The following is a 26,505-nucleotide window of genomic DNA, read 5'->3' on the forward strand; positions in this document are numbered from 1 at the left end:
AATGGCTGGCTGTGAGGGGAGTGGGAGGGCGTGAGGGGGTGCACATCTGTTAGGGGTTTGGGGAGCGATGGGATGGATGGCTGTTAGAGGTGTGGGGCAGCTGGAAGGGTGCAGGAGCAATGGGATGAGGCAAGGGAGCCCACGCATCATGGGGAGCCCGCGCAGGGCCAGCACTGGCTCAGGTGGTGGACGTCTGTCAGTCCTCCTGCGTGTACTGAGGTGATGTGGTGCTGCATGACAAAAGTGTGTGCGTGACAAATAGGACACGGGCGTGACAGGCAGCTGTCACAGGATTGCAAGGATGATGGTTTGTGGCAAAGCATCGTGAGCAACAGCAGAAGTGATGGGATATTCAAGTTCCCAACAGGCGAAAAGCAGGGGTCGTGCACTGGTAGAGCAATACCATGAAAAATAAATCATGCACTTAGATGTAGAAACCCCCATGTGGAAAGACGCTCACCTTTAAAAATCTAGACAATGCTCTTAAAATCATTTTACTTGCTCCTCACAGTTTTGGAAGGTGCATGGGCACTAGAGCAATACCAGTTATCTCTTTCCTAACAGTAGGTAATTAAGGCTGAAATTCTTGAGGATTTATACATGATAGTGGCTTGCTTCCTTCCTTGAAGCTGCTTGACCTGATTTTTGGAAAATTGCAAAACCCATGGGAATTGTGGGTACATAGTTTTTTCTAAGAAAACAGTCCCCTGTAAGTGATTTCAAATGAAGATACAAAAATCTCATATAGGTAGTAGCTGCTGCTTAAAGCTGTGTCTTCAGATATGTCGTCAAGCTGTCCTGGGTGAATGCAATACCTTGCGTTAAAGCTAGGGTAACCAGGTCTCTTTCTGATGCCCATACATGCCAGGTTTTGTAGTACAATCTGCATTACATATGTTTATGCCTTTAATGAAAACTAAAATCGAAATAGTGGATTTCCTACTCTTAACCTTTCATTTGTATGATTCGTTCCTAGTGTTGTCTCTTTCCACCCTCCGTCCTGTGACAGCCAGAGGTTCTTACATAGTCAAAGGAATGACTGCAATTTGTGCGGAATTGAAGAGATTTGGTGTGGTCTGAACTTCAGTCTTAATTTTTAAGGAGTCCGTGCTGTAAAATCTGAGTCATGTCAAGTTGTGCAAAATTCGTCAATATGTGACAGTTTATTGTATGAAGAAAATACCCCCTTTAGTTTATAATTTTTCTACTGAAATACATTTTGAATTAATGTTTTCCATGGTAGCAATTCAAAGTTATGTTAAAAAGTGTGCAGTTAATTAAATAATGCACTAATTTTAAAGATTTTTTTTTAAACTGTATTTCAGAATTAGAATACTACTGCTTTTAACTACCATTTGTGAAAGTTCAGAAATGAAAACCCTTTTGAAAAAACTATGCGTGTCAGCTACGATGAGTTGGAACAGTATAGATTTATGGATGTTTCTTTTACAAACATTGAAGTGGATCGCAGACATGGTTTTTGGAAGCATGTGCTTGCTTACGTTTCTACAGCGTGTGAGAAAGCGTGCTTTCTGAGTGCATGACTACTTCATAATCCCCTTGAAGTAGTTCAAGCTAATATGATTAATGTTCCTGTAACAAAATAATACAAAATAGAGTTAAAATTGACCCTGAAGGATCATCCAGACCTTTCCACTGTCCAAAGGAAGGATAAGCTATACCTAAACTGTTTGTAGCATCTGTCATACTCTTAAAAACATGCTGTGACAAAGATGACACTCCCTTCACTCTAAGTTCGCTGCAAGTCTTTTCCTCCACTAATGTCTTACACCTTTCTTATTTAAACCTATGTTAAAATGTCCAAAGTTGATCATATATGCTATTTGAGCAACAGCATTTAATGACTGATAATCCGTGCAACCTTCTGGCTTTGTACACTGGAGGTTGTTAGTGGTTTATTTTCCTGTTTGAACTACAGAAGTCATCTGCAGTTGAAAATGACAATGTGTGGCTTGTACTGCTTGCTGTCATAGAAACCTCTTACTGTTATAGGTCAGACTGGTCTGGCGAGCAAAGTACTTTATGCCAAAAATGTGGTGGTTGTACTTGGCAGCTTACAGTGAGAAAGTTGAGTATAAAGGCTTTAGAATATATCTTTAAAAATAAATTTTGATTTAAAAAAAAAAATCATTGATAAGAAATACATAGTCCCCGGTAAATTGTCTCTACTACCTTACTGCTTTCAGTTTTCCACAATAACTGAATAATTGCCTTTATGTTTTCCCAGTTGAGTACTAAGCATTTCCAGTTAGATATCCCAAATCTGATCTTTTGAGTGTTAGCAACTCTGTGAGAGCTAACCAGTTATTTAAGACTGTCTTCATTTATCATTGCTACCTGAGAAAACGAGAAGGGGTGTACAGATTAGGCTTTGAAAAAGAACCAGCTGCGTTTAATGGATGGTACGTAGTCTTTTCATATCAAACATTAATGTAAATAGTCTCTGTTACCCCAGTAAGGAAGCATATTTTATAGTTTTATACAGTCTAGGCAGTGATCCTCATAGTAAGATCTGTCTGTTTAACCCTCATTTGTGTTTCTGACTGTTCGTCATGTGGTTTGAGTTAAGGTGAGGTGTGAGTATTTAGAACAAAATACCTCTTAAGCAAAGAGATGCTGTTCTACTGCAGTTGACCAATACTGAGATAATGTAAATGGTTTGTACTCTATCCACACCTCAGTAAAACGCCACTTGAGCTTCCATGAGATGTCAGCAAATCTCTGAAAATGTAAACTTTGTGACTGAAGAAAACCTTAAAAGCTAATGGGTGATACCTAAGCAGTGGTGTAACACGTTGCATTGAAATGGCTTTTAATTTGTGCCAGATACTTTGCAACTAAAGCACTTGTACAACAGTATACAGCGTGCATTTGTTGAATACTAAAAAAACTGGTGAAAATTTTATATATAATTTTATTCTAAAATCTTTTTAATTGCTGCTTGGATAATACCATGCAGAGCTGTTCTGGGTGACTTCAGGGGTCTGACCTCCTTTTTCTTTGTTCTTCCACTCCTCGTTCCTCAGAGAGCATTCGATTTGAAACCAAACTTGTAGCCAGACTGAAGGACCAAATTCAGACTCAGATGGAGTTTGCGTGTTTGACTCCAGTTGCATAACCTCCACTATCTCCCTCTAGTCCTGTAGCTGCCTGAGAGAACGTCATCACTCCAGCCTTTGTCAGTAGAGTTTCCTAGACGTCCAGAGCTCCAGTTACCAATCTGCTTCTCCGATGGGGCGAGGAGCTTGGTGCCCGTGCCTCATCAGGATCCACAAACTGGGTGTCTGTGTGCCAAGGGCGGCTTTTGGATCGCGTGGTCAGACAACATTGACTTCAGCACAAAAGGCTGCTGCTTTTATGTAACTGTAGGAGAAGTCGGGAAGGGAGAGGAATATTGGGTGGTTAATTTAATATTTGTGAGACTCATTTCCTGAGTAAGACCCCTCTGAAGAGCTCATGTTATCTTTTGCCATTACTCATTAGTCTGATCTGGTCCCTAGCTATTACTAATACCTACATAACTTGTTCTCTGGTTGGCAGCAACATTGGATGTGGAGGGATTCAGGCTCATTTTTCTCTGTCCTTGACAACTGTGTGCCAGTTCTAGGTGCACCATCGCTGCCACCGATTTTTCCCTCTGTGGTTGCCAGGAGGTGATTCAGAGGACTTATGTGAGGAGCTCTGACTTTGCTTCCTGGCAGTCTTCCTCAGGTTCCCTGAGTCACTGAGAGGCAGGTAAGACCACTAGGGTCAGGCTCTTCCTCTGGATAACCCTCTGGACTGAAACCCTCCCCACTAACTATAGGGAGGCTCATCAGCCTTTGTGACAGCCCGATGTGATCCCCTTTATTGAGTTACCTAGTAATTGGCACCCACTCAGAAAGTATGAGAGCCAGATTCAATATAATCTGCATGCTAAAGGCCTCCCATGGAAAAAGACTGTGTTTATACTGTTTGGTTAAACGGAGAACGCTCCGTTGTTGGGTGGTTGCACTGTCCAGGCAAGAGTGCAAGATCTGTGGTGCCAAAAGACTGAGCAAAGAAATGATATTTTATTTTTGTTGTTCTTCTTATTTTAAGTTGTTATTAAGAATACTATGTGTAGATCTATGAGAGCAATGTTAGAAATTATTCCAGTTTTATGGCACTTGCAGCCACTGTTATTTTGATACTTTGCATGAATGAAAAATTGAGACGCACAAACAGTTCAGCCAGCAGAGATCAGAATCCAAGATTCTCCCCTTTCGTCTTCACAGTTGCCCTTTATTGCACTCAGTTAAAGTAGAGGTGATGGTGAATCCACTCAGAGCTGTGGATTTCCTCATTTGGGCTGCCCACCAAAACATCTGACGAGACAGCCTTCATTCTTAAATTGTTGAATAATCACCAATTATTTTTCTCCCTCCTTGCTACTGTGAGCAATAATTCCACGTTTGCAGTCAAAAATCATAGCAAAACTGCTTTCCCGTAACTTCTACCTGTTTTCTTGAGTCAGAACCCATCTTCTTTTTAATTTAGGAATGAAAAAGACTATTTAAAGCCTTTTGGGTTTTGGTGGACCAAGTAATTTTCACTTTCATGAATTTCAGCAATGATTGGGTTGTGGGGAGATCTCCCCTACTTTGCCCTACTGAAATAGTAGACTCTTCGTGTAACTTCTCTGTGTGTGGACATTGCCAGCACGTACCAGTTAAAGAAAAAAACAACACAACACTTATTAAAATATGAGTCCATGTTGAAAAGTATGTAGCATGTTGAAAAGTATGTAGCAAAGTAATGGATTGTAAGGTAAAATAAGTCACTGAGACTAGTGAAAGTTCCTTCTCCTTTTTGCTGTAGAATTACTGTGATATTACTGTAATTCTTTATAATGTAGTTGTCTCTGGCGTTCTTGAGTTTGTCTGGGGAAGGATTTACCCTAGGAGGAATGGGAGAGGAATACTGTGTGGTTAATAACAGAGTGTAAGCACTCTGTACAGTTAGAATAATGGAGAAATCATCAGTCATGTTCATGTGAAGGTTTTTAGTCATTTGTATTGTATGTTTTCAACTTTCTGTTTACTTATGTGCCATTGTAAACTGGTGGCTCTGTGATCCCATAAGTTGTAAGCAAGTACATTAAAATGACACTGCTGCCGAGGATTATTTTTGCAGGAAGGAAATGGCTTTTTTGTTTAAGCTTTTAAATACAGAGATATCAATAGCTGCTGGAGTCTTGTTAATTTATATTTATATTTTTACTGCACAAATAAAATAGCGGATGAGTTTTACTGGAGTAGCTGTGCAGAATTGGTCTATGCATGCTGTTACTCAAAAATCCGTAGCAAGGAAGTGATTGCATAGACCCCATTGGGGGAAATAGAAGCTGACTAATGCATTTGCATCAATTACTGCAAGTGGTTTACTCACCAGAGGAAATGGTATCTTGCAGATCTGAAAGGAGCTGTATTAGTAGGGGAAAGGTTTCTTTAGCTTTGTGTTATATCTCAGAGAACTAATCCAAAGCAGAAGTAAATGTAAAAATACCCATCTAACAAAAACTTACTTCAGGCATGTGAGCAGTGTCTGTAGAATGATTGCATTATTATTTTTATTTCACTTTTCAGAAATCTACTTTAAACTCCCCAGTGACCACAATAAATACGAAAAATGCTGTGTTTTGGAGGGAGGTGGAGAAGACAACTGTTTTAATAGCTGCCTTCAAAAACTTTATGACTTTAGTCTACAAGCACATCTGTTTCTTTTTTAACTTTTAAGATTAAATTCTTAAGAATTAAATGGTCAGGTTTCGTGAGCACCTGCGTTACAATCTGTTGTGTGTATGAGACAAAGGCAAGAATATATAAATTAAGGGAAAAGATTCCTGAATTTCCTGGGGAAGTGGTAAGTGGTGAACAAAAGGAGAAAAACAAATTTTTAAAAAGATTTGGTGGTATGTTACAACGGAAGCTGTACAGAACTTTCCTTAGCCTTGCATAAAGTGCAGGGCTGACTGCACTCCAATTTTAAGTACTGTTTGAAATTGTAGGGGATTTTGTTTCATCTTAAAACTAGCTAATTCTTTTGCTTACATGCAGATGTCAAAGATGGGTAGAGAACTGTCGAAGGGCAGATTTAGAAGATAAAACTCCAGATCAACTCAACAAGCATTACAGATTGTGCGCTAAACATTTTGAGACTTCTATGATATGTAGAAGTGTAAGTAAAACCAAGCATTTGTTTACTGCATCTTGCAAAATGTGAGTAACATTTTTCATCAAAATGCTGCATTTTAATCTTTTGATTGCCTGGGTAGCTGGTCCCTGGGAAAATTAATCTCTTGGTCTTAATTGAGATCATTGTCACGATCCAGGGCGCCACACAGACTCACAGATGTTGGCACAAAGGATGAGGTGGAAATGAGCAGTCGGGGAAGAGAAAAGCAGAGCTGCTCCTGCTGGTTTAATGTGTTTGTGGAGCACTGGTCTTCACTGCAGTTTGTTCCTCATGCAAAGCAATGCTTATTTTGTTTATTGTCACTAGAAGTTACAACATTATTTAAATTTATTGGGTGTAAGTATGTAAGTTTACATAGCTCTAATTATTTAAAATCATTAATGTGCTGTTACTGAAGTGTGTACATAGTGTGATTTGGTTATATTACATTCTGTTGTGGCCAAGAGATTTAAACAATCTGTACGTCTGTCAAGCTTGTGATTTCTGTTATATTTTATCCAGCTAAAATCATGGCACTGTTGCCTGTTAATGAAATAATAGCTTTCAATTTTTCTTGTTAACAAGATAATGTTGATTTTAACAGCTTATGTAACAGTAGGAGATGGTGGACTTGGGGCTCTATATCAAGTTTTAATTTCTAGGCTGTGATACATAGGCAAAATCAGTCCTTTAGTTATGGAGGATAATTAAAATATGCAGGTCAGACTCTGAGCTCCTGGTGGTATTACATGTGACAGGGTCTCTGATTAGCCAGCATCCCAGAAACAAACAGATGAATATTGGGAGTAATTCTGAATCTGAAATGAAGCTTTATGAAACTTGGTTTGTTTAAAATGTATTTCAGTCTAAGGACAGGTATAAATCTCATCAGATAAAATTTTATACTTAACTGGAAATTAGCCAGTTTAGACAATGTAAGCTTATGGTATATCCAAATACAAAATTTTATTTTAAATATTTTTATTTAACTGCTAGAAGCATTTACATGACCATCTAGAAGTCTTTTCTTCCTCCTGCTCATTTGACAGATAATTTTTCCTTCAATATGATCTTTCACAGTAGTGTTTTGTGGAATTTATAAGTCTCCATAAAGAAGGAGTTGAACATTTTCACAGTGAAAATGTTTATGCGATTGTTTCTAGAATTGTGAAATAAGTTATAAAAATCAAAGCACAATAGTAACAAAATGTTTCCTTTCTGATTCATAAATGTCTTTTTATCCAGAATGTTTATTTTTAAAAATCATAATATTGCAGTAAATTAAAATTGCTGCATATGGGGTCTTTGATATGAAGATAATGGGGAGGAAAAAGTATTTGTGGTTTGGGTTTGGGTTTTCTTTAGTATCTGTCTTTTCTTTTTCAGTGTTCTCTTGATATCCCTGAAATGTGAATTGCATAGCATAGCTTTCTGTTTGTTTTGAAACGTCAGAAAGTGAAAATACTTTAAAAATCAAAAAAAAAAAAGGGGGGGGGACTTGGCATCTGAAATTCTGGGGTGGTTTTGTGCACCCATAGTGAGAATTTCCCAAAGAAATCCCCAATCTAGGTGTCTGTCTTCTTACAGAGCCCTTACAGAACGGTCTTACGGGATAATGCTGTGCCAACTATATTTGACCTTACAAGTCACTTGAACAATCCCCACAGCAGACATAGGAAAAGGATAAAAGAGCTGGTAAGTTTTTCATGTAAGTTTTTTTTTAATTAATATTAAACCAATAAAGGCAAGTAAGTTCATGTTAAACTTTTGTATGAAAGTGTCAAATAATAATATTTAGCACTTGAGTGTTTGCATTTTCTGTACTGCCTATTCCAGTATCTTTTTGTTGATTATAAGTCAAATGCCCAAATATTATGGTGATATAAATTTTATCTACTACGGAAGGTTTAATGAAGTAATCTGGAAAATGAAATGTGTTGATCCAGAGCTGATTCTGCCTTCCAAAGAAAGCGCATAACTTTCTTTTACTTGTTATTACAGTGCTAACTTAATGAAACTTATGCGTGGTACCCTGAAATTTTTGCTACATATGGACTGTGATCTTCAGTTCACCTGTTTAACTTTTGAAGTCTGCACCAATTCAGCCATGCTTGTTTTATTTATTGTTCTGTAAAGATGATCCATGCATAAAACCAAGATCAAGAAGTTTTTTGTAGAATTGTGTCTTGTCGATACCTCTTTTGTGTCATTTACAGAAAAAGTGTCTTTAGGTCTCTGGGGTTATAAGTATACTGACAATTAAGAGGAATTCAGCTCCTAAACCCTGCTTATGTGTTGGAAAATTACACACAATTTCTAAGTATTTCTTCATGAGTTTGACTGAGTCTGTTTATTGACTGAAATTAGAGTTAAAGACAGTTCTGTCTACTGACAGTGCATGTTCATATTGAAACAGAATTCTTTAATGGAATTTACTTACTAAGAATTATAAAATACATATTGAACAAATTCCTAATATACGTATGGGAACATCAGCAGTAGTAGCAAACTATTCTCATGTAGTTAGTAGATATGTGTTGTGGCAGCAATAAACAACCTGAAGAAACCTCCTTCTCTTGGACCTTCTAACACTTTTTGGTGAATACTGACACACTTAAAAATGGTCTCATCTACGATATTTGTATCTGATCTTGTTGTGTTTTAATGTTTCAAGGTCTTGTGCTAAACATTATCATCAATATAAGTTGGTGGTTGTTTTTTGTTTTGTTTTTTTTTAAAGAGTGAAGATGAAATAAGAACACTGAAGCAGCAAAAGAGTAAGTGGGCAAAATAATTGAGTTCATAAAAACTTTGTTTACTAAGGCTGCAAGGTAATGCAGGACACATAACTGTAAGTTTATATATATCAGGAGTACAAGTGAGTTCCTGCTTGATTCAAACAGCCAGTCTAAACTCTTTCCAAATACTCATTCACTTTTAAACTGGAAACATTCTTCTCTAGACTCCAGTAACTTAAAAGTAATGGGGATAGTAAGGGAAAGCAAATGTTATGTTTTATTCATGTTATCTTGACACTTACAGTATTTTACATTTTGTAGTTGATGAAGCTTTTGAACGGGAACAGGCAACTCAAGAATTGAACGAAAGCAATGAACAAAATACTGTCTCGGAGGAAGGAGGGGAAGAACAAGAGGAAGAAGCTGTCCCCTTAACACTGGAAGAAAGAGAAAACAAAGATTACCTTAAATCTTTGTTTGAAATTTTGATCCTAATGGGTAAACAAAATATTCCCTTGGATGGCCATAATGTTGATGAGCTTCCAGAAGGTATTTTTACTTCAGATAACTTTCAAGCTCTACTGGAATATAGAATAAATGCTGGAGATGAAGTTCTGAGGAAGCGATTTGAGATGACTGCAGTCAATCTTGAGTATTGTTCAAAAACTCAGCAGAAGCAAATGCTTGAGATCTGTGAAAACTGTGTTAGAGAAGAGACACTGAGGGAAGTAAGAGACGCACACTTCTTTTCTGTTGTCACTGATGAAGTAGTAGACATAGCAGGAGAGGAACATTTGCCAGTGTTAGTGAGATTTGTTGATGATTCTCATAATCTGAGAGAAGAATTCATAGGGTTTTTACCATATGAGGCTGATCCTGAAATTTTAGCTGTTAAGTTCCACACGACTATTACTGAAAAGTGGGGTCTAAACATGGAGTACTGTCGAGGTCAAGCCTACATCGTCTCCAGTGGGTTTGCTTCTAAAATGAAGATTGTGGCTACAAGACTCTTGGAAAAGTATCCACAAGCTGTGTATACACTGTGTTCCTCTTGTGCCTTAAATGTTTGGCTGGCAAAATCCGTTCCTGTTGTTGGTGTTTCCAATGCAATGGGAACAATTGAAGAAGTTTGCTGTCTTTTTAATCAGTCTCCTCAACTACTAGTAGAACTGGACAACACAATTTCTGTTCTTTTTCAGAACAATGAGGAGAAGGGTAATGAGCTGAAGGAGATCTGCCGTTCTCAGTGGACAGGCAGACATGATATTTTCGAGGTTTTAGTGGACCTCATGCAAGCGTTGGTACTGTGCTTGGATGCGGTAAGCAGCGACTCGTCTATTAGGTGGAACAACTTTATTGCAGGTCGAGCATTTGTACTTTCAAGTGCATTAACAGATTTTGACTTCATTGTCACTATTGTAATTCTGAAAAACGTTCTGTCTTTTACAAGAGCATTCGGAAAAAATCTCCAAGGACAAACATCAGATGTATTTTTTGCAGCTAGCAGCTTAACAGCAGTGTTGCATTCTCTGAATGAAGTGATGGAGAATATTGAAGTTTACCATGAATTTTGGTTTGAGGAAGCAACAAATTTGGCTGCAAAACTGGATGTACAAATTAAACTCCCAGGTAAATTTCGCAGGGCACAACAGGGGAACTTGGACTCTGAGGTAACGTCAGAAAATTACTACAAAGAAATCCTTAGTGTCCCCACAGTGGAGCATATTATTCAAGAATTAAAAGATATGTTCTCAGAACAACATTTAAAAGCTCTCAAGTGCTTATCGTTAGTGCCCTCAGTCATGGGGCAGCTCAAATTCAATACGTCCGAGGAGCATCACGCTGACATGTACAAAAAGGACTTGCCTAATCCAGACACACTTTCTGCTGAGCTTCATTGTTGGAGAATCAAGTGGAAGCACAGAGGAAAAGATATTGAACTTCCAGCTACTATTTATGAAGCACTTCACTTGCCTGACATAAAGTTTTTCCCTAACGTTTACGCATTGCTTAAAGTCTTGTGCATACTTCCAGTGATGAAGGTGGAGAATGAAAAATATGAAATAGGACGAAAGCGCTTAAAGGCTTACCTGAAAAACACCTTGACAGAACAAAGGTCAAGCAACCTAGCTTTGCTGAACATAAACTTTGATATAAAACATGACTTAGATTTAATGGTGGACACCTACATTAAACTCTATCCAGATAAAGTGGAATTTCAAGAAGACTTTATTCCCTCAAACAACTCTGAAGTAGCAGAAGATGCTTAATTTTTTAAGCTCTAACCAATCTGTTGAAACAGCTTTTTCTTAGCGAAGTTTCAACACCGAGGAAAAAAACTGTGAAATCTAAAAAAATCACTGCAATTGTATTTCCATTTTAGGTCTCAGACTGAAGAAGCTGTGTCAGTGACCCAAATTATGTTTTGTTAGTCTGCATTAAATGTGTTATGCGAACAAAACCAAGCCTGAAAATAAGCCCATGCTCTTGGCAGAGGTGCTTTCTACCTTTGATTGACTTCACTAGGTGCTCGTTTACTTTATTGCATCTTGGAAAAAGTGCATTGTGATTGTAGATCTGATGGGGCTGTTACATATTCACTCATTAATTAGGATAAGAAGAAAACCTCAATGTTAAAAAGAGTATAATCCATTTCAGTTCTGTTACTTAAGATTTTATTCTTTTTGAAAACTTAAAAAAAAAGTCTTTGGTGTATATTTAATTGGCATTTTGGAGAGTGGATTCAGCTATTGCACAATCCTCGTGCTGTGGACTGTTCTTGGTGTAAAGTGAATGTTAGTGATATAGAGGTACGTTTACGGTTTCATTGGAAGAGTCAACCTCTTTAATCTCTTGATGATTGTTTACATTCCTTTGTGTGAGACACAAACCTGTTTTTTTTTCTTTAGGCTTTTAACAGGCATGGCAGGAATAAATTCCGAAAAGACACTAAAAACTTAAAATTTATTCCACAAATGTTTAAAACTGTTCATTCTATCCTGACTCTGACACAAACCCGTGCATCTTATTGTCTGTTTATTCGTAAACTCACCCAGGAAAGATTAAAATAAGAGTTTGTTGTTTGTCTAGAAGTAAGATTGAAAATATTGCTGTTATTTTTGGCAAGAATAAAACATTTTTGTACAGTTTATTGCAATTTAAAATAAAATGTGAATTGCTTTTTACATAGTATTGAATTTCTTAGTAAAGCTGTGCCTCTGAGAATGTGTATTCTTTTGTAAGGTACCTTTTAGTTTTGGCAATTTTTTCTCCATTATTTTTGGAATTCTAGTGAGTGGTATTGTCTTAAGACACAGGAAACTTTGTGTAATAGCGCTTCTGATCTGTATGTTCTGCTGAAGGTTTTTTGAAGTATTTTAAGATAGCACTAAATACAGTGCTTTTAATTGTGGAAGTTCTCTCTAACTGAAACAGGTGGAAAGCGATTAAATTTGAAATGGTTCAAAAGTTAAGTTTTGCAGCTATCCTGATGCATGCCAATTTTATAACTTATTTACAGTGTTCCTTTTATGTACTTTCCAGTTGCAGTGGGAAAGGCCCCCAGCAACAGAAAATTGAATGATTGTAGAGACTGTGACAAATACAGTTCTTAATGTTTTAATGCAGTCAACCAATAAGAATAAATTTGAAAAAAAAATCCACCTTTACTAAGTAAGCTTAGATATTAAAGTGGTGATGTACATCTTAAGAAACGCTTTCAGGAGCTTTTATTTGCACTGGAATAGTAAAAATTACTCGTAAAAAGTATTGTCTTTTCTTTCCACTGCTATTTGTGTATGCTTTCTGGCGTGCTTTCATGTTAATGCAATTGTTGCCTCAATCAGTAAAAAGTGTTTTGGCTAATAGCTTGCTCGATTCCTCTGAATACATGAAAATAGCCCAAATCTATAGTAATGCTATTTTAAAAAAGCAAAAAAAAGGGGCATTTTAAAATTAGAAATCATACAGAAAATTGTCTCTTTTTTTAAAAAAGATCTCAATTACAGTTTTAATTAAATAAATAAATAAATGGATCTTTCCCGTCCTGGGAATGCCTGTGAGTTCCCCTGCTAAAGACAGCAATGCGAGGTGGTCATGACCTCTGAGATTGTGAGCCCCATATCAATAGTCGGGTTGGATGAGCCCAGGCTTACAGGCGTAATCGGAGAAGGAAAATTGATACCCAGTGCCATATAATTGGCCAAAAGAGCTGAAGACTACTTTCTGACTGTGTAAATGAGATCTTTTTGACCAATGTACTGAGACAAATTGAAGAAGGGAAATGCAGTAAAACATTCCTGTAGCTACTGAAGTGTCTTCTGGAGCTCAGCTGAGACATACAGTTGTGACTAGCGTTGCTAATTAGCTGGCTCCAGGAGCCTTGATTGCTTGGTGTGCTCGATCATTGCACTGCCTTTCACAGAGGTGCGTAAGATTGTCTGTAATCAATCAAAAGCTCCTTATTTAGCCTATTTGAATTGTCCTCTTGGAGAGGAGTGCCTCATTTTCTAGGCACATCGGTGCATCACTTAAGAACCTGTGGCAGGTAGTCTGAATAGCAATGGCTTGGCAGGATGCAGAGGAGCAAAGGAATAGCAGATTGCAAGGCTTTAACTTAACTTTAAGAGCTTTGTGTGGAGGAAAACCATTCACTGAAACTAGAGTGGCTACCATCTTATTTCTGGGGGTGCAGAGAAAGGGTACGACTGAAGTGGAACCCAGTAATATAATTTTAAAGAGAACACTTGCTAGAGCAGGTCAGAGACTGACAGAGAAGTGTCTGAAACTGGGACAAATAATCACTGAAGATAAATTTTGATTCCTTTTTTTTTTTTTTTAAACTCCGTGAGACAGAAGGAATTATTGTCTCAAATATCTCGCCAGTTCAGGGCAGTGTGTATTTCCAAGGTGTATCTGAGGTATTTACCTTGCTTTGACCTGGCTTTCTGGCATATTCTATGTAATGATGCAATAGGTCTATTTAATTTATTTTAATTATCACTGCTGAGATATAAATAATTTTAGTGAAAGTGTATTTTCCTTAGCTGCTCAGCTGATTGTGTTTTGTGAAAGAAATGCTTGTGTGAATACACAAACTCTATTTCCTTTTCCCATGCACAGAGTTCCTACTAGAAACCACTATTGCTTTTTCAAAAAGTAGCATGTAGCTTCCTATCTCTTGTAGTCTTATTTCTATCACTGGCTGCAGAAATCCTGTAACTGCTTATTTGGCTGCCAAGGTTCTGCTGTAAAGAAGCAGAGGACCAGAACCACTTAATGATTCAGGGTGCAGCTATCCTGTTCCCCCTGTGCTCTGTTTCTGTGAAACACTGCAGATCTGTTGCCAGAAACATCCCAATTACCCTAAGAAGATGAAAATAAATCTCTTTACTGGATCTGTTTCAAGAAACAGTTGCTAACGTAGAATAACAATAGGTGTTATCCCAAAGTAGGCTTAACGTTCAGTAATTTCCAGACCTCTAATGCTCCCTACTTTCCCTAAGGAAAACAGTTCTTAGAAAGAATAGCAGTCTCCTCAGCATTTTGCCTGGGTATAAGTAGTGACGCATCAGCAAAAAAACCCAAAAAAACAGAGTTGGAAGGTTTGGATCTGCAGCAGCTTCAAAATATGTGTATGTTCATTGTAAGTTTACTTTGCAAAATAACACTGTTAATCAAATAGAATTGAATGTGCATGTTCCATAATGTAGTAATTGTTCATTTTATTATTGCCATAGCTGTCCAATGTTTCTATTAATTTTCATGTAGCAAGCTTGCTTTTTTTCTTACAAGTGCCTGTGTGTCTTCTGTTTTAGCTGGCAACAGATATCCCTGGCAGTGTCCTTGAAGGCAAGGCAGGTAGTAATAAATGTAGTGTCCCACAGTTAATTAAATACGTCGGTGAGTAACTGTGTGACTGCCCGTGTGATCTTGCAGTAGGTGATGCTCTTGGGTTGCAGTGGCTACTGTGTGTTTTGCATAAGGCTCCCAATGACACCCCCCCCCGTGCATGTTAATTGACATCAATGCTCTTTAGGAATAAATTAGTTTCCTAGTTGTAGAACTGGGGGTACAGACTAAAGGGTGGCTTTTACCATCCCCCAAAGCCACCCGTGCTATCTACAGCCCTCCCCCAAACCCGTGACCACGCGCTCCATCGGCAGAAATGCTCTAACAGAATATTTGTGTGGGCAGCAAGGGATCCTTCTTGCAGGGAAGCTGTGCTGTGAGCCTGCAGGCATACCCTGCGGAGTCCAGACTGGATCGCAGGCTTCCCGTGCAGCAGCTGGAGGAGAGGGGCCTGTTACAGCCCCACCTAAAAGATACTGAGCAACACTGATTTACATTTAAAAAACAAAATCCCTCTGAAAGCCAGGGATGGAGGCAGTTCAGCACATCTGCCAGTAGTTTCAGGTATCTCATGGCATCTTGCACTGAGAGGTGACTACTGAGTCTCTGATCATCTGCCATGGTCTACAGTCAGAGCTGGGACTACACACAGGACTGCTAGAGTCTGAAAATTCCGCTCCTGTCGCCTCTTCAGCCAGCAAATGTCTGAGGATCTGGGGAAAGGACTGTTTTTCCTTGCTCCCGGGAGAACCTCTAGAAGGTCTGCTCAGCAAGACACCACCTCTGGCATGACCCACAAGCCTCGGTGGGATTTTCTAGCAGGTAGATTCTGGCAGCCAAGAGACTTCAGCATCTGCCATCGGCAGGACATGGTGTTTGAGGGGAAGAACTTGCCACCAGCACCTTGCTTTTTTTGTCCTCCTACTCCCAGAGCAGAACACCTTCAAGCTCTGCGGCTATTTCCTAGCAAAGCAGCAGGGCACTTCTGTACAGTTAGCGCCTGCTAACTTGGTGAAAGAAAGATGTTTATGAGCTACGGGGAAGGAGGGGTCATGGGTTTGGGTTGTGAGGGAAGCAGGAGAAGGGTGGGGAGATACATGGGAGAGCTGGTCAAGGGCACCAGTTTGTTGGTGATGCTCCAAGCCTGCGTACTGTATAAGCCCAGAGCTAATCTCAGATGGGGTCATGGTCTTTTGTGCTGCTGACAGAAGGGGTACCTCGCACAAACCGTGGAGGAGAGGTGGCTGCAAGGAGGTTGAGAGCGCGGGGGAGGTTGGACCCATGTCCATCCCTGCGGGTCCACCATCGCGCAGGCAGCCAGCTAAAGACACGCTTGACCTCCTTCCTAAGCTGGGGGACTTAAGTTGAAGGTGAATCATCTGTTTCATTAAACCACTTCAAGGACTGCAGCCCCATTATGCCACATGTTGTACATATCCCGAAAAGAGTATTTGTGGAGAAATGGGATCCATATGGGCAGATCCATACTGGTGAGCATGTCCCGCTGAAGAGCAGCCTTGGTATCTGCCTGCAGAGATCAGGCATAGCAGGATTCAGGCCTTAACTCTTAATTTATAGTGTCGAACAGCTCTCGAGAAGAGGAAGGGATCTGTAGGAGGTACAGTATGAAGTGGACAGTGCTGTGACATGCATTCCCCCCCCAAGGAGTGAGGCTTGCTGTTTTTACCTTGCTGTGAGGCTCTGTGCTCCAAGAATAAGCAGGAATATCATGGTCTGGCCTGAATTCCTCCCTGGAGGAAAGATACAGATGATATCATTGTTGGAGTTGTTTGGACATCATAAAGGTACTTACTGAAATGAGAAAAATATGGTTTTAATTCCTTTTTTAATAATAAAAAAGTAACGGAAAGCTGTGAGTGCCAGGAACCTCACTGAGAAAAGAGTCTTTGCACCCTGGAGGACTTCTCTTTGCCTAATGAATAAGCAATTCTAAGTCACTGTTTGGTTCATTTTGTGCGTGTGTATATATGTATATAAAGTACACAAAGCCCGGTGAAGTTCCTTGTTTGTCTTGCAGGTGTCAACTTTGCTGAGCAATGCTTTGGTTAAGAAGCAGCACGCCCACAGTGAAAGGCACACGGCTTGTTCCCGGGAGACTTTGTCCACGCTGTACACAGCTCCTCCTGAACCCCCTACCCCAAGATCCAAGCACTCACCTGTTAAACTAGGAAAAGACGTGAGCCTAAACACATGCTGATTATTAGATAGTTTCCACTCCGCTCTGAAAAGATTTAGTGGAAGTATGCAACTGAGCGTTGACTTTAAGACTTTTCAGGTTCACGGTGCAAAACTACACCTTCCAAATCGATGTCATGCATAAGGCAGGGTACCCTGTTCAGTGTCTGCAGAGGCACAGAAAGCTTGAAGAAATTACTGCTTGGCAGATGAGCAGACCTCTCTCTGTTTTGCTCTTCATATAAACTTTAATCCCGTAAGTGTACCATCGTTGCAGAAGATGTGTTTATTGAGAAACCTGTGGCTTCAGGTGTGGGGTTTGGCATATGTAAAGGCACCTTTCTGCGTTATTATAAAAGCTGGATTTGGAAAGTACTTGTAATACATACAATTTCACATCAGGTATTCCTGTATTTTCCAGACTGTTTCACATTCGTATTGTAACAACAGGGATAATGGAACAGATTCGCTACTCTAATCCTGATTCTTTGCACCTTTCAAGTAGGACAGTATGGCTAGAGCCTGGATGCAATTTCCCATCTGAGAGTGCACCACTGCTCCTGGGAAACTCTTCAAGGGAGGGGGGGGAGTAGCTGAAAATGCTGACACAGCCATTTTTGCGCTATTTGCTTCTCCAAGGTATGCATAAACTACTGCACACCATGCTGCTACATGGTCCTTCAGGTCTCACCACTCTTCTTTTCTCCCAGCACTGATAGGCAAAGAGCTGCAAGGAGGAGAGGTCTCTTTCCAGGGCTGGGTGCTGGTTTTGTGCCCCTCTAATGGCCTTACAGTTCTGTGCCAAATTAGCTGTCCTCTAAGGTCATGTTTTTCAAAGGTCAGTGTTCTTGGATGCCTGTAATTTATATTTATCAATTGGAGATGCATTGAAAGGCTGTGATTTTTAGAAAGTGTTTAGCATTACTCCTCTCTGTGGAAAGGAGCTTTGAAGTGGTATAAAGCTGGGCATACACAGTTAAAGGCAGTAAAGTGCACAGATTTTGAAAATGTCAGTCTAGGAACAAAATTCAGCATCTGAGTAGAGGACTGGGGCTGTATGTTTGGCTACATTGGTATTGTATTGCATTCCCCAGGTGGCTTTCGGTAGATCCTGTGACAACAAAACCTTTCTAAACAATTTTAAAATTTGCCGGTTTTGATACATCCCCTCATTTTAATTGTGGTTTGGAGAATAGAAAAACCCCACTGTATTCCATTTCTTCTATGAAATATTACACGTGCTATTTTTTTTTCTACTTTACTCCATTTACTTTCCCCTTCCCAAATTCAACCCAACAGTCCTTCACTTTTTTTGTCTACCAAGTTGCATTCTCTCCTTAATTCCCTTTTGCATATTAGTCATTGCTCCTGAGCTTTGAGACTCTTTTCTGTTCTCACCAGGACATATTTGCAAGATGTATGGGGTTAGGTTTACTGTTTAGACAAACCAGCTCACTCATTTTCTCACCTAGCCTCCTGTTTCACCCCCCATCCTAAAATGCTGCTTTTATGGACCACAACTGTAGAAAAGCAGCGAGTTCCTCTTCACTTTTCTTCAAATACCAGTATTCTTCCAACATTAAATACAGATCTGTGCTTTCCTTCTGTAACCTTGGCTATGCAGGAAGTCCAGCCAAGGGAATTACCCTTATAGTCTTTGGGGAAAAGGTGATCTTAAAAGAGCTCAGATGGGTGAAAAAAGTTTCTAGGCTGGAGTGTCCCCTAATTCTCCCCTCAGGTGTGAGCGCAGGAAACAGCTCTTACTACGGTATTGTGTATTAATCGGTAATCTTTGATCCCAGGTAGCATAACCCCCAAGGGACGATTTACCCACCGACTGTAGGAACCAGTAAAGTCAGGATCCACTTGGACCAGCTGCTTATTCTGCTTACTTTTTCTTGGGTTGGCCAGCTTGTAGTCGGTACGGTCATTACCCATTGTTTAAATTAAATACATAGCAAGCCATGTATTATATATGTGCTATAAAACAGTGTCTCTAGCCCAGAAGACTTACAGATATGACATGATGAGAGACAGCAGAAACCAGACAAACAATACTTGAAGAGAAAGGGTAGCAGGGGCGAGTTAATTTGGGGTAAATGAACGTACAGTCCATGGTATTCATAAAAGCTAAGAAGACAGCCCGTCCTAACATCGGTATCAGTTTGGATTCATGCTTTGTCGGCAGTGGACAAGGAAGGGTCACCGGCAGAGGAAGAATCTTAGAAACTCATTCCATGTGGTTTCGGTTATTTCGGCATCCTCTTCTCCCATAACGGCACCGTCTCCTCTTGCAGTGACAGCAGTTTGTGAACAGTTCCACTTCACGGCACTCGCACCCTGAGACTGAGCATCTCTGCGGAAAAGAAGGTGGGAACGGGTTGGAGACAGGAGTGCGAGTGTGGGGAAGGAGCGTAGGTGGGTAACATCCATTTGAAATATTAAATATCCACAGCTGACTCAGAAACCTACCTCCTGTGTTTATCTAATTACAAAAAATTAATATTGTAATTTCTTCATTTCCAGCAAATCAGTATTTCCTGAAGTATTGTGATACTTTCCCTGAGCTGAGCAGAGCTCCACTAGGATTTTCATTTACAGACAATTTGGTAATATCTTATTACGTGTATGAGTTGTGCTAGGTCAGATAAAAATGTGTCTTGCATTCCTTGCTCGTCCCAGAGCTGCTGCACAGTAGATGTTTCAATGTGCTAAAGGCATAAAGAGTTACGAGTATGCAGGTTTAGAATTTTTTTTAAGGGATATTTGAATATATCACAGCCTTTACAGAGTAACCACTTCCCCAGGGCTGGGAAAGAATTTGGGAACAGAGCTATAAAATAATTGGTATTTTTGATTCAACAATAATCCCGAATAATAAAAAAAGATATCTTTTAAATAAACAGTCATCATCTGGTGTGAAACATAATTTTATAAATTTTTGATCTTCTCACCATTAAATTGAAGACAAATTAAGACAAACTTGTGTGTTCAGATATCATCAAAATAAAATATTTCATCTAAAAAACAGTTTCATTCATCCTGAATGAACCATGCAGGAAAACAGAGCAATTCCTAGATCATTTCTCCAGTTTACAGAAAGTTTCAGTTGAAAAACTTGGATAAATGCATTACAAAACTCAGATGAATAAAATCATGTGTCTGTACCACCCCAATCCAACTCATATTCATAATAGATAAAGACAAATTAAATCTTCCTTTTGTTTTGTTTTGCTTTTCAATTTATTAGATTGCTCATCTAATTAGAGTGAGTGCACAGCTGAGCAGTGAGCAAATCTTTTGTCTAGGGTTGGGGTTTTTTGCTTACTTTTATAGATAAGTCACAAGTGTTACTGCTGCAGGGTGAAGGGAGGAACATTTTGGGTATTTGAACAACTTAGCATTCCTCTTCTGTGTGGAATAAAAATATGTGTTGTGTTACAGAGCAGTCACCTTAGACCTGACATTCTTATGTTTCCTTCCTGCATTAAAAAAAAAAGCAAAGAATGAGAAGGAAAACCGTGCACTAGGAAGAAAGACGGCAGTAACAATTTCTCACTAGGAATGCAAAGCGGGCAAATAAACCTCGGTTCCGCGCAGGTGAGATCCGAGGTAAATGCAAAATGATTGTGTATGTGCAAATTTCCTGGAGTCCTTGAGATCAGCGTGTTTCAGAACAGGCTTTCCAGGTGCTGCACTTAAATCTTGAAAAGTTGTTCTGGAAAGTTATGCCATGTTTATCATTCAGTACAAGCTCAGCAGAACTAAGTGGGAAATTGTGGCTTTTTCTGTGCTCTCAGCACCTCACTGTACTTGTGTCTAATACATAAAAATGATGTTCATGTGTTCATTGTGTGATATTATTTTGTTGCCACTTCTTAATTTGTGATTCAGATCAAGCATTTGGCTAACTGTTCCTGAGCATGCCAGCTCACACTGCGATGTAGGGAATTACTAAAATGAAACCCTCACTGTGTAATGAAGGACATTTTAATGCTCAAGAACAGTTGTCCCTGCAGGTGTTTGAAAAGGACACCGAATTTGCAGCAACCTCTGAAGTACGCCAGGCGCTGCACAAGTGTGGTACCTGGAGGCGAAAGAGAGCAGTGCTGTGTTTGACAGCTTTAGCTCTTTCTGGGGTTTATTTGCTTTTACCTTCAGGGATAAACGGTGCCCGTATCCCGTTGTGGATGAAAAATTACCGGCGATTCCCTTTGTTCTTTGCAAAGTGTCTCTCCGTCACTCTCATCACGCAGGACTGGGGTTGGAAATGGGAACGGGGATGGGGCCCGCTGATGGGACTCGCAGAGCTTGGCTCCCTCTCCTTGTGCGAGCAGAGATGGGCCGTGATCTTCACATCGATTCCCACGTCCTCCACCCCTGCCTGGCGCTGGCGAAGGAGGAGAGGTTCGCCAGGAGGGTACTACCTCCCTTGCACGGCCGTGGAGACATCTCCCATCCTCCTTGGATCTCTGTCCCTCGTAGGAGGTCCTCCAGGTCTCACAAATAATTGAAACCCCCGTTTTCAGCGGCGTATCCAGCCGCCTCATGAAGGTATGGCATCCTGCGATGGATATGGCAGAGACCACCACGCTCAGGCTTGCGCAAAGCACGGGTGACCGCTGCTAAGCTGCCGCTGAAGGAGATGTCTTCTGGAAGGGGTTTCCCTCAGCCGGGCAGGATGCCATCGCCTGCCTTGCAACCATCTCAGCATGGGAGAGCAGACCCAGTTCTTCCCTGTTTTGGGGTTTTTTTTTTGTCTCCTAAACTGCCAGGATCCCAATTTATGTGTGACTTTTTCCATAATGCCCTCCAGCAGAGTTGCTTTGATCCTGCCCAGTGGAAAGATGGCCCACAGACATCAAAATCTGTTTACTCAGGTGTGTGTCCCTCTTTTTTTTTTTTTTTTTTTTTTTGCCAAAAACCCTTCTTTTGCCAGTCTTTTTTTAAGGAGAAAGATTAGTCAAGTGAATTTCCACAACAGGTTTTATTTGGCTCTAAGTTCAAGTTTATTGTGGTGGTGCTGCTGATGCTTTTATTTTCCTTCTACAGGGTGGTTGTGACAGGTTGGAGCACCTAATTTGTGTGAGAAGACAGCCCAGAAAATAAGGAAAATGCAACAGCTGGAGAAATCCAGCTCCGAAGGCTGGAATGGTTTCCTTGTGCAGATTTCTCCAAATCACAGCTAAGAAGGGGCATGGCTCACTGAGAAAATGTGTGCCCTGTAAAATAAAAGGATTAGGAAACCACTTTATAGCTTGTGAGATTTACGGTTTCAGAACAAATGGCTGTAGTTCACTTGGCCTGCAGCTCTAAAGGAGGCCAAAACAAACTGCTTAAAAGCTTTGGTTCAAAAGGAAGGCTCAGATCCCCCCTTACGTGGGTCTTTGTAAATGATGGGAATACTGGAAAGAGTCTTGTGTGTCCTGCAGCCCCTCTAAGCTACCACTTTATGTTGCCTGAATGCGGTAATATTGAAAGGTAAATTTGTTCCAAATGTCCCAGCACAGTGGAAATGTCAACCTGGAAACACAGTGATGGAGGAGAGATTTTTTTTTTTAAAATGTATTATGGGAAGGATTGCAGAGGAAATGTGTGATGTGACCTTTTTTCTGTCTCTCGGAGAAATACAAGCACGAGGCATGGCATCGCCTCGCTCTGTTGAAGAGAAGAATTGTAGTTGTTTGGGGATGAGCAGAGCCAAAGCAGCTTCATTTCATCTTGATTTGTGTTTCCAAGGGAAGCTCGCCTGTGTGGATTCTCTGGTGTCTGATAAAGGCTGAGCCCACATCCAGCTATTTCCCATAGTGAGGGGAACTTAAGGGTGTCTGTGTCTTGTAGCTCTGCAGGACCTGTCTTCCTTCTCCGTATTTGTATGAAATCAGCTAGTTGGTTCAAAAGTACTAGTGGAAGGCTTGATAAACTCACACAAATACGCCAGCACCATGACAGGGTTTTAAAAATTCTTTTTCTTTCAGAAGCCGGACTAAAAATACCAAGTCAAAAAATAGCATATGTAGGAGCATGCAGAACTGCTAACACCATTCTGTCTGGCAACATAGTATATTCTAGCAGACAAACAGGGTAATTAATTTTTTTTTCTATTGAAAAGCCAGGTATATTAGCAGGTATATTCTTTTTGTTTTTAAATGTGATACATATAATAGAATTGGATAACATACTAAAGTCTAGATGAGTAAACTTGATTATTCCCAATAAACAGCTCAAATTGAATTTATTCTGAAGGTTCCAATCTTCCAGCCCAGTCGCATAAGGACTCGCTCTAGCGTGACCAGAGCGATTCTGGCGCAGGGGTGTTTGTCCCTGTCTGATTGCTTCAGATTCGTTCTCGACACTGGAAGCCCAAAAGGACTCCCAGGCTGCTGACAGCATTTATCAAGCCCAGCTGCCGAGGAAGGATGCTGATTGTAGGCAGCCCATAGTATGTCATGGAGAAAACATTTCCTTCTACTATGCTTTCCAAGTCGCTGAGGTCCTTCTGTGCAAACAGAGACAACGCTAAATTCCTGCTTGGCAGCCTTCAGCGTGGCCCTACGGAGTCGTCTGCCTACCACAGAGAGCCACCTGCATTTAAATATATTCACCTTCTTTGCATTAACCTAAATGTGCTCGGGAGCAGTAGGGATGTGCAAGGCAAGCCAAGATGGAGAGCATCTGTCCCTGGCAAGTGCATCCAGATTTTCTAATGAGACTGGTGATCATGGATGCCTCAGGTTTAAGCTGGTTAATTTGCAGCCCCTGCCCAAAAGGCTTTCTAGCAGTATGTGCATGGCCAGTGCCTTTGAAATCAAGTACCATCCAAATGTCTTCTTTCATATAATTTCAGATTTCTCAGTGCTCCAGGCCTTCTGAGAAATTGCGGCACTGAGAGACCATCAAAGGCGCTTAAAGATTATAATAATTGGGTTTACTGGATTAGAAATTAGAATGAAATTCTTGCTTACTCACCTGTCAGTAAGTGATTGTACGCTTTGGTGCTCATGACTAAATACTTAGCCAAATGGCCTGATTTTGAAGTTTCGGAGATTATCTTCAATCTCCCATGCAAGTAGCCTGGCTTTTTGAACTGACTTTTTGTATTATTTAAACAGTGAAAAGCAATAATTTGGGAGCTGGAATGGATGCCAAGAAGCCTTGTAAAACCTATGAGTCTTACACTCTGGCCAAGCGTTTCCACCTACCTTATGGGTTGACACTGAGAGAGCCAGTCCAATAATGAGAGAAGAGAAGGAAGAGGTTTCTGGGAACAGGAGCCAAGTCTGTCCTGAGGAAGTATTTAGAGCTTGGTCTGTTGTGGATTTGAGCTCTTCAGGCTTGCACTGAAATGAAGTATCAAGTGACAATTCACATTCACTGCTTCCTACGTTACACCAATAGTACAGAGAAAAGGAGATCTTCCCAGTTCTGCGAGCTAAATAGTTACTTTTAGTTTATATCCCCCCCCATTCCCAAAAGAGAAGACACACTGGACAACTCCTCCTTTTGTTTTCTTTTTTCTTCTGGGAAATGATGGGTGTCTTGGTTCGCAGCATCACCGAAATTGCCATTCTCTCTAAAACCGCAGCTCAGTATCTTGCTGCAGACACTGGCCAGACCCAGCACCACAGGGAAAACTGCAAAAAATCTCTTTAGGATGTATTATAAGCTGAGATGCCTGAAGCAAAATCTTTCTCCCGGCCCCTTCCTTCTCCCTAGTAGCTTGAGGTTCAGCCACACACTAAGCCATAGGTATTTATAGCCTCCCTTAAGCTTAATATTACTGATTACAGCTCTGCATAATGTTTTTATCCTTATACAGCTAATCTTTCCTCTAAAGGGTACTGGAACTAACCAGGACCAAGGCATGGACCCATCTACTGTCCTGAAATAGTCCGGCTGTGTAGTTGTGCCCGTTCCCCAGCATGGTCTTGGCCACGCTCTTCAACAATTTCCAGGGAGAGCATGGCCCTTGGGTTGCTCTCTGCAGGCAGGATGGTTGAGGCCACTGTGTTTTGACGAGTATTTGGGTGTATGGATGTGGGCTGGGCTGTGCAAATTGTCTTCCAGGCCAGAAAACAGTCCCTGAAGTTTCTTATTTACTAGAAGAGATGTAGCCACTAATATTAATGGGGCTCTGAACTGCAGAGGCACTGGTTGTCCTCTTGTTCTTGGGTTACTGCCTGCCTACAGAGAAGGGCTGGTGGAGTTCACAAGCTGGGAGACGAGGACTTGACAGGGAAGGCAGCGATGTTCAGGATGGAAGAAGGTTGTAGAGGGGACAACGGCAGCCCCTTCCAGAGGTGAACATCCTCCCCGGGTTCATTTTGGGTGATACTCCCTTGTCCCCGTGAGAAATGGTCCTCTCTTGCTGGCGCAGCCAATGCTTGGCAGACTTTTTGTGTGTCTCCTCTTCTTCAGTTGTGCTCGGAGTTGGAGGAGGCTTTCTGTACTGGATGTGACAAGGCAAAAGGAGAGGGGGAGGAATGACGGTGAGGGGACCAAGGTATTCAACAGAGCACCTATAAGCACAGCTGAAAGGTTGCAAACGATTTAAAAATGGTCCTCATCGTTTCCTTAATGGATTTGATGTGGACACTACTGGTAAAAGTGGTGCTTTTCTTTGCAACTTAAAATGAGTCAGGAATCACTGCCAAAAAAACCATGACTACCAAAAAAATCACTACCAAAAAATCAGTACAAAGTTGAAAAGGTAACTGAAAACAAAGCTCGTATTGCCTTCTTTTTCCACTAAATCCTCTAAACCTTTTAATGTTTCGCAGCTGGTATGGAATCACATCAAATTTCTGATCCCAACTGCTTCAGAGATCCCTAACTGTCTCTTTGGCCCAACCAGCGGGTGATTAGGTGTTTCAGCGTTTCACTTCGCAATGCCTAATTGACTTCAGAGCCTAAATTTGGTTTTCCAAACTGACTTATTCATATAAGAGCCTGCAGCTTTCTATCTTTCAATAAGCTAAAATATTTAATGCTGCACGTGGGTCAGGGTAGGACTGTATGCATAGCTGGGTACCACAGCCCAGGTGATGAACAGAGATTTGCTAAGTAATTGGGCTGCTGCGTTGCTCGCTTTAGCTCTTGATTGCTTACGATCATGTCCTCACACTCCAACGTTCCTGTAAGTCCTTTAGGCATTGCAGTACTGAACATTGCTAAATACCTATTAAAATCTGGGCCACAGTCTTCTCTTGCTTGAGCAACTGTCTTGCTCTCACAGCAATGATCTCCTGTCATTGGCCAAATGTCTTTCGTGAGATGTACGTGAATCCTGCAAAGTCATCATAAAAGTAAAAATTTCTACCTAGACTGGCAGTTCTGTGTTCACATCTTTCATTTGCACCATTATATTTTAATCCATTGTCTGTGACTCTAGAATAAATCCAGAGTAAGGACTACAGGTTTTAATGAAGATAAACCAGATTTTCTCTGCAGGTAAATCGGCAGCATTACCTGCTCGACTAAGAAATTGAATTTTGCCATTGCTTTG

General features: G+C 40.5%; 1 protein-coding gene and 1 long non-coding RNA gene across 2 annotated transcripts; both read left to right on the forward strand.

Moving 5' to 3' along the window:
- The first annotated feature begins 2,573 nt into the window (after positions 1-2,573).
- On the forward strand, positions 2,574-12,695 carry PRKRIR (protein-kinase, interferon-inducible double stranded RNA dependent inhibitor, repressor of (P58 repressor)). The gene is made up of 5 exons (XM_010576749.1): positions 2,574-2,590; positions 6,099-6,219; positions 7,804-7,911; positions 8,957-8,993; positions 9,276-12,695. The coding sequence occupies exons 1-5, from the start codon at positions 2,574-2,576 to the stop codon at positions 11,222-11,224; spliced, it is 2,232 nt and encodes a 743-aa protein (XP_010575051.1). The 3' UTR covers positions 11,225-12,695.
- Positions 12,696-21,318: 8,623 nt separating this feature from the next.
- Positions 21,319-22,211, forward strand: LOC104837471. Its single transcript, XR_774937.1, has 3 exons — positions 21,319-21,554; positions 21,776-21,880; positions 22,053-22,211. It is a non-coding gene; the product is annotated as an uncharacterized LOC104837471 (long non-coding RNA).
- Positions 22,212-26,505: the final 4,294 nt, after the last annotated feature.

This window comes from Haliaeetus leucocephalus, unplaced genomic scaffold, assembly GCF_000737465.1.
Source record: "Haliaeetus leucocephalus isolate CR32 unplaced genomic scaffold, Haliaeetus_leucocephalus-4.0 Scaffold536, whole genome shotgun sequence".
NCBI lineage: Eukaryota > Metazoa > Chordata > Aves > Accipitriformes > Accipitridae > Haliaeetus > Haliaeetus leucocephalus.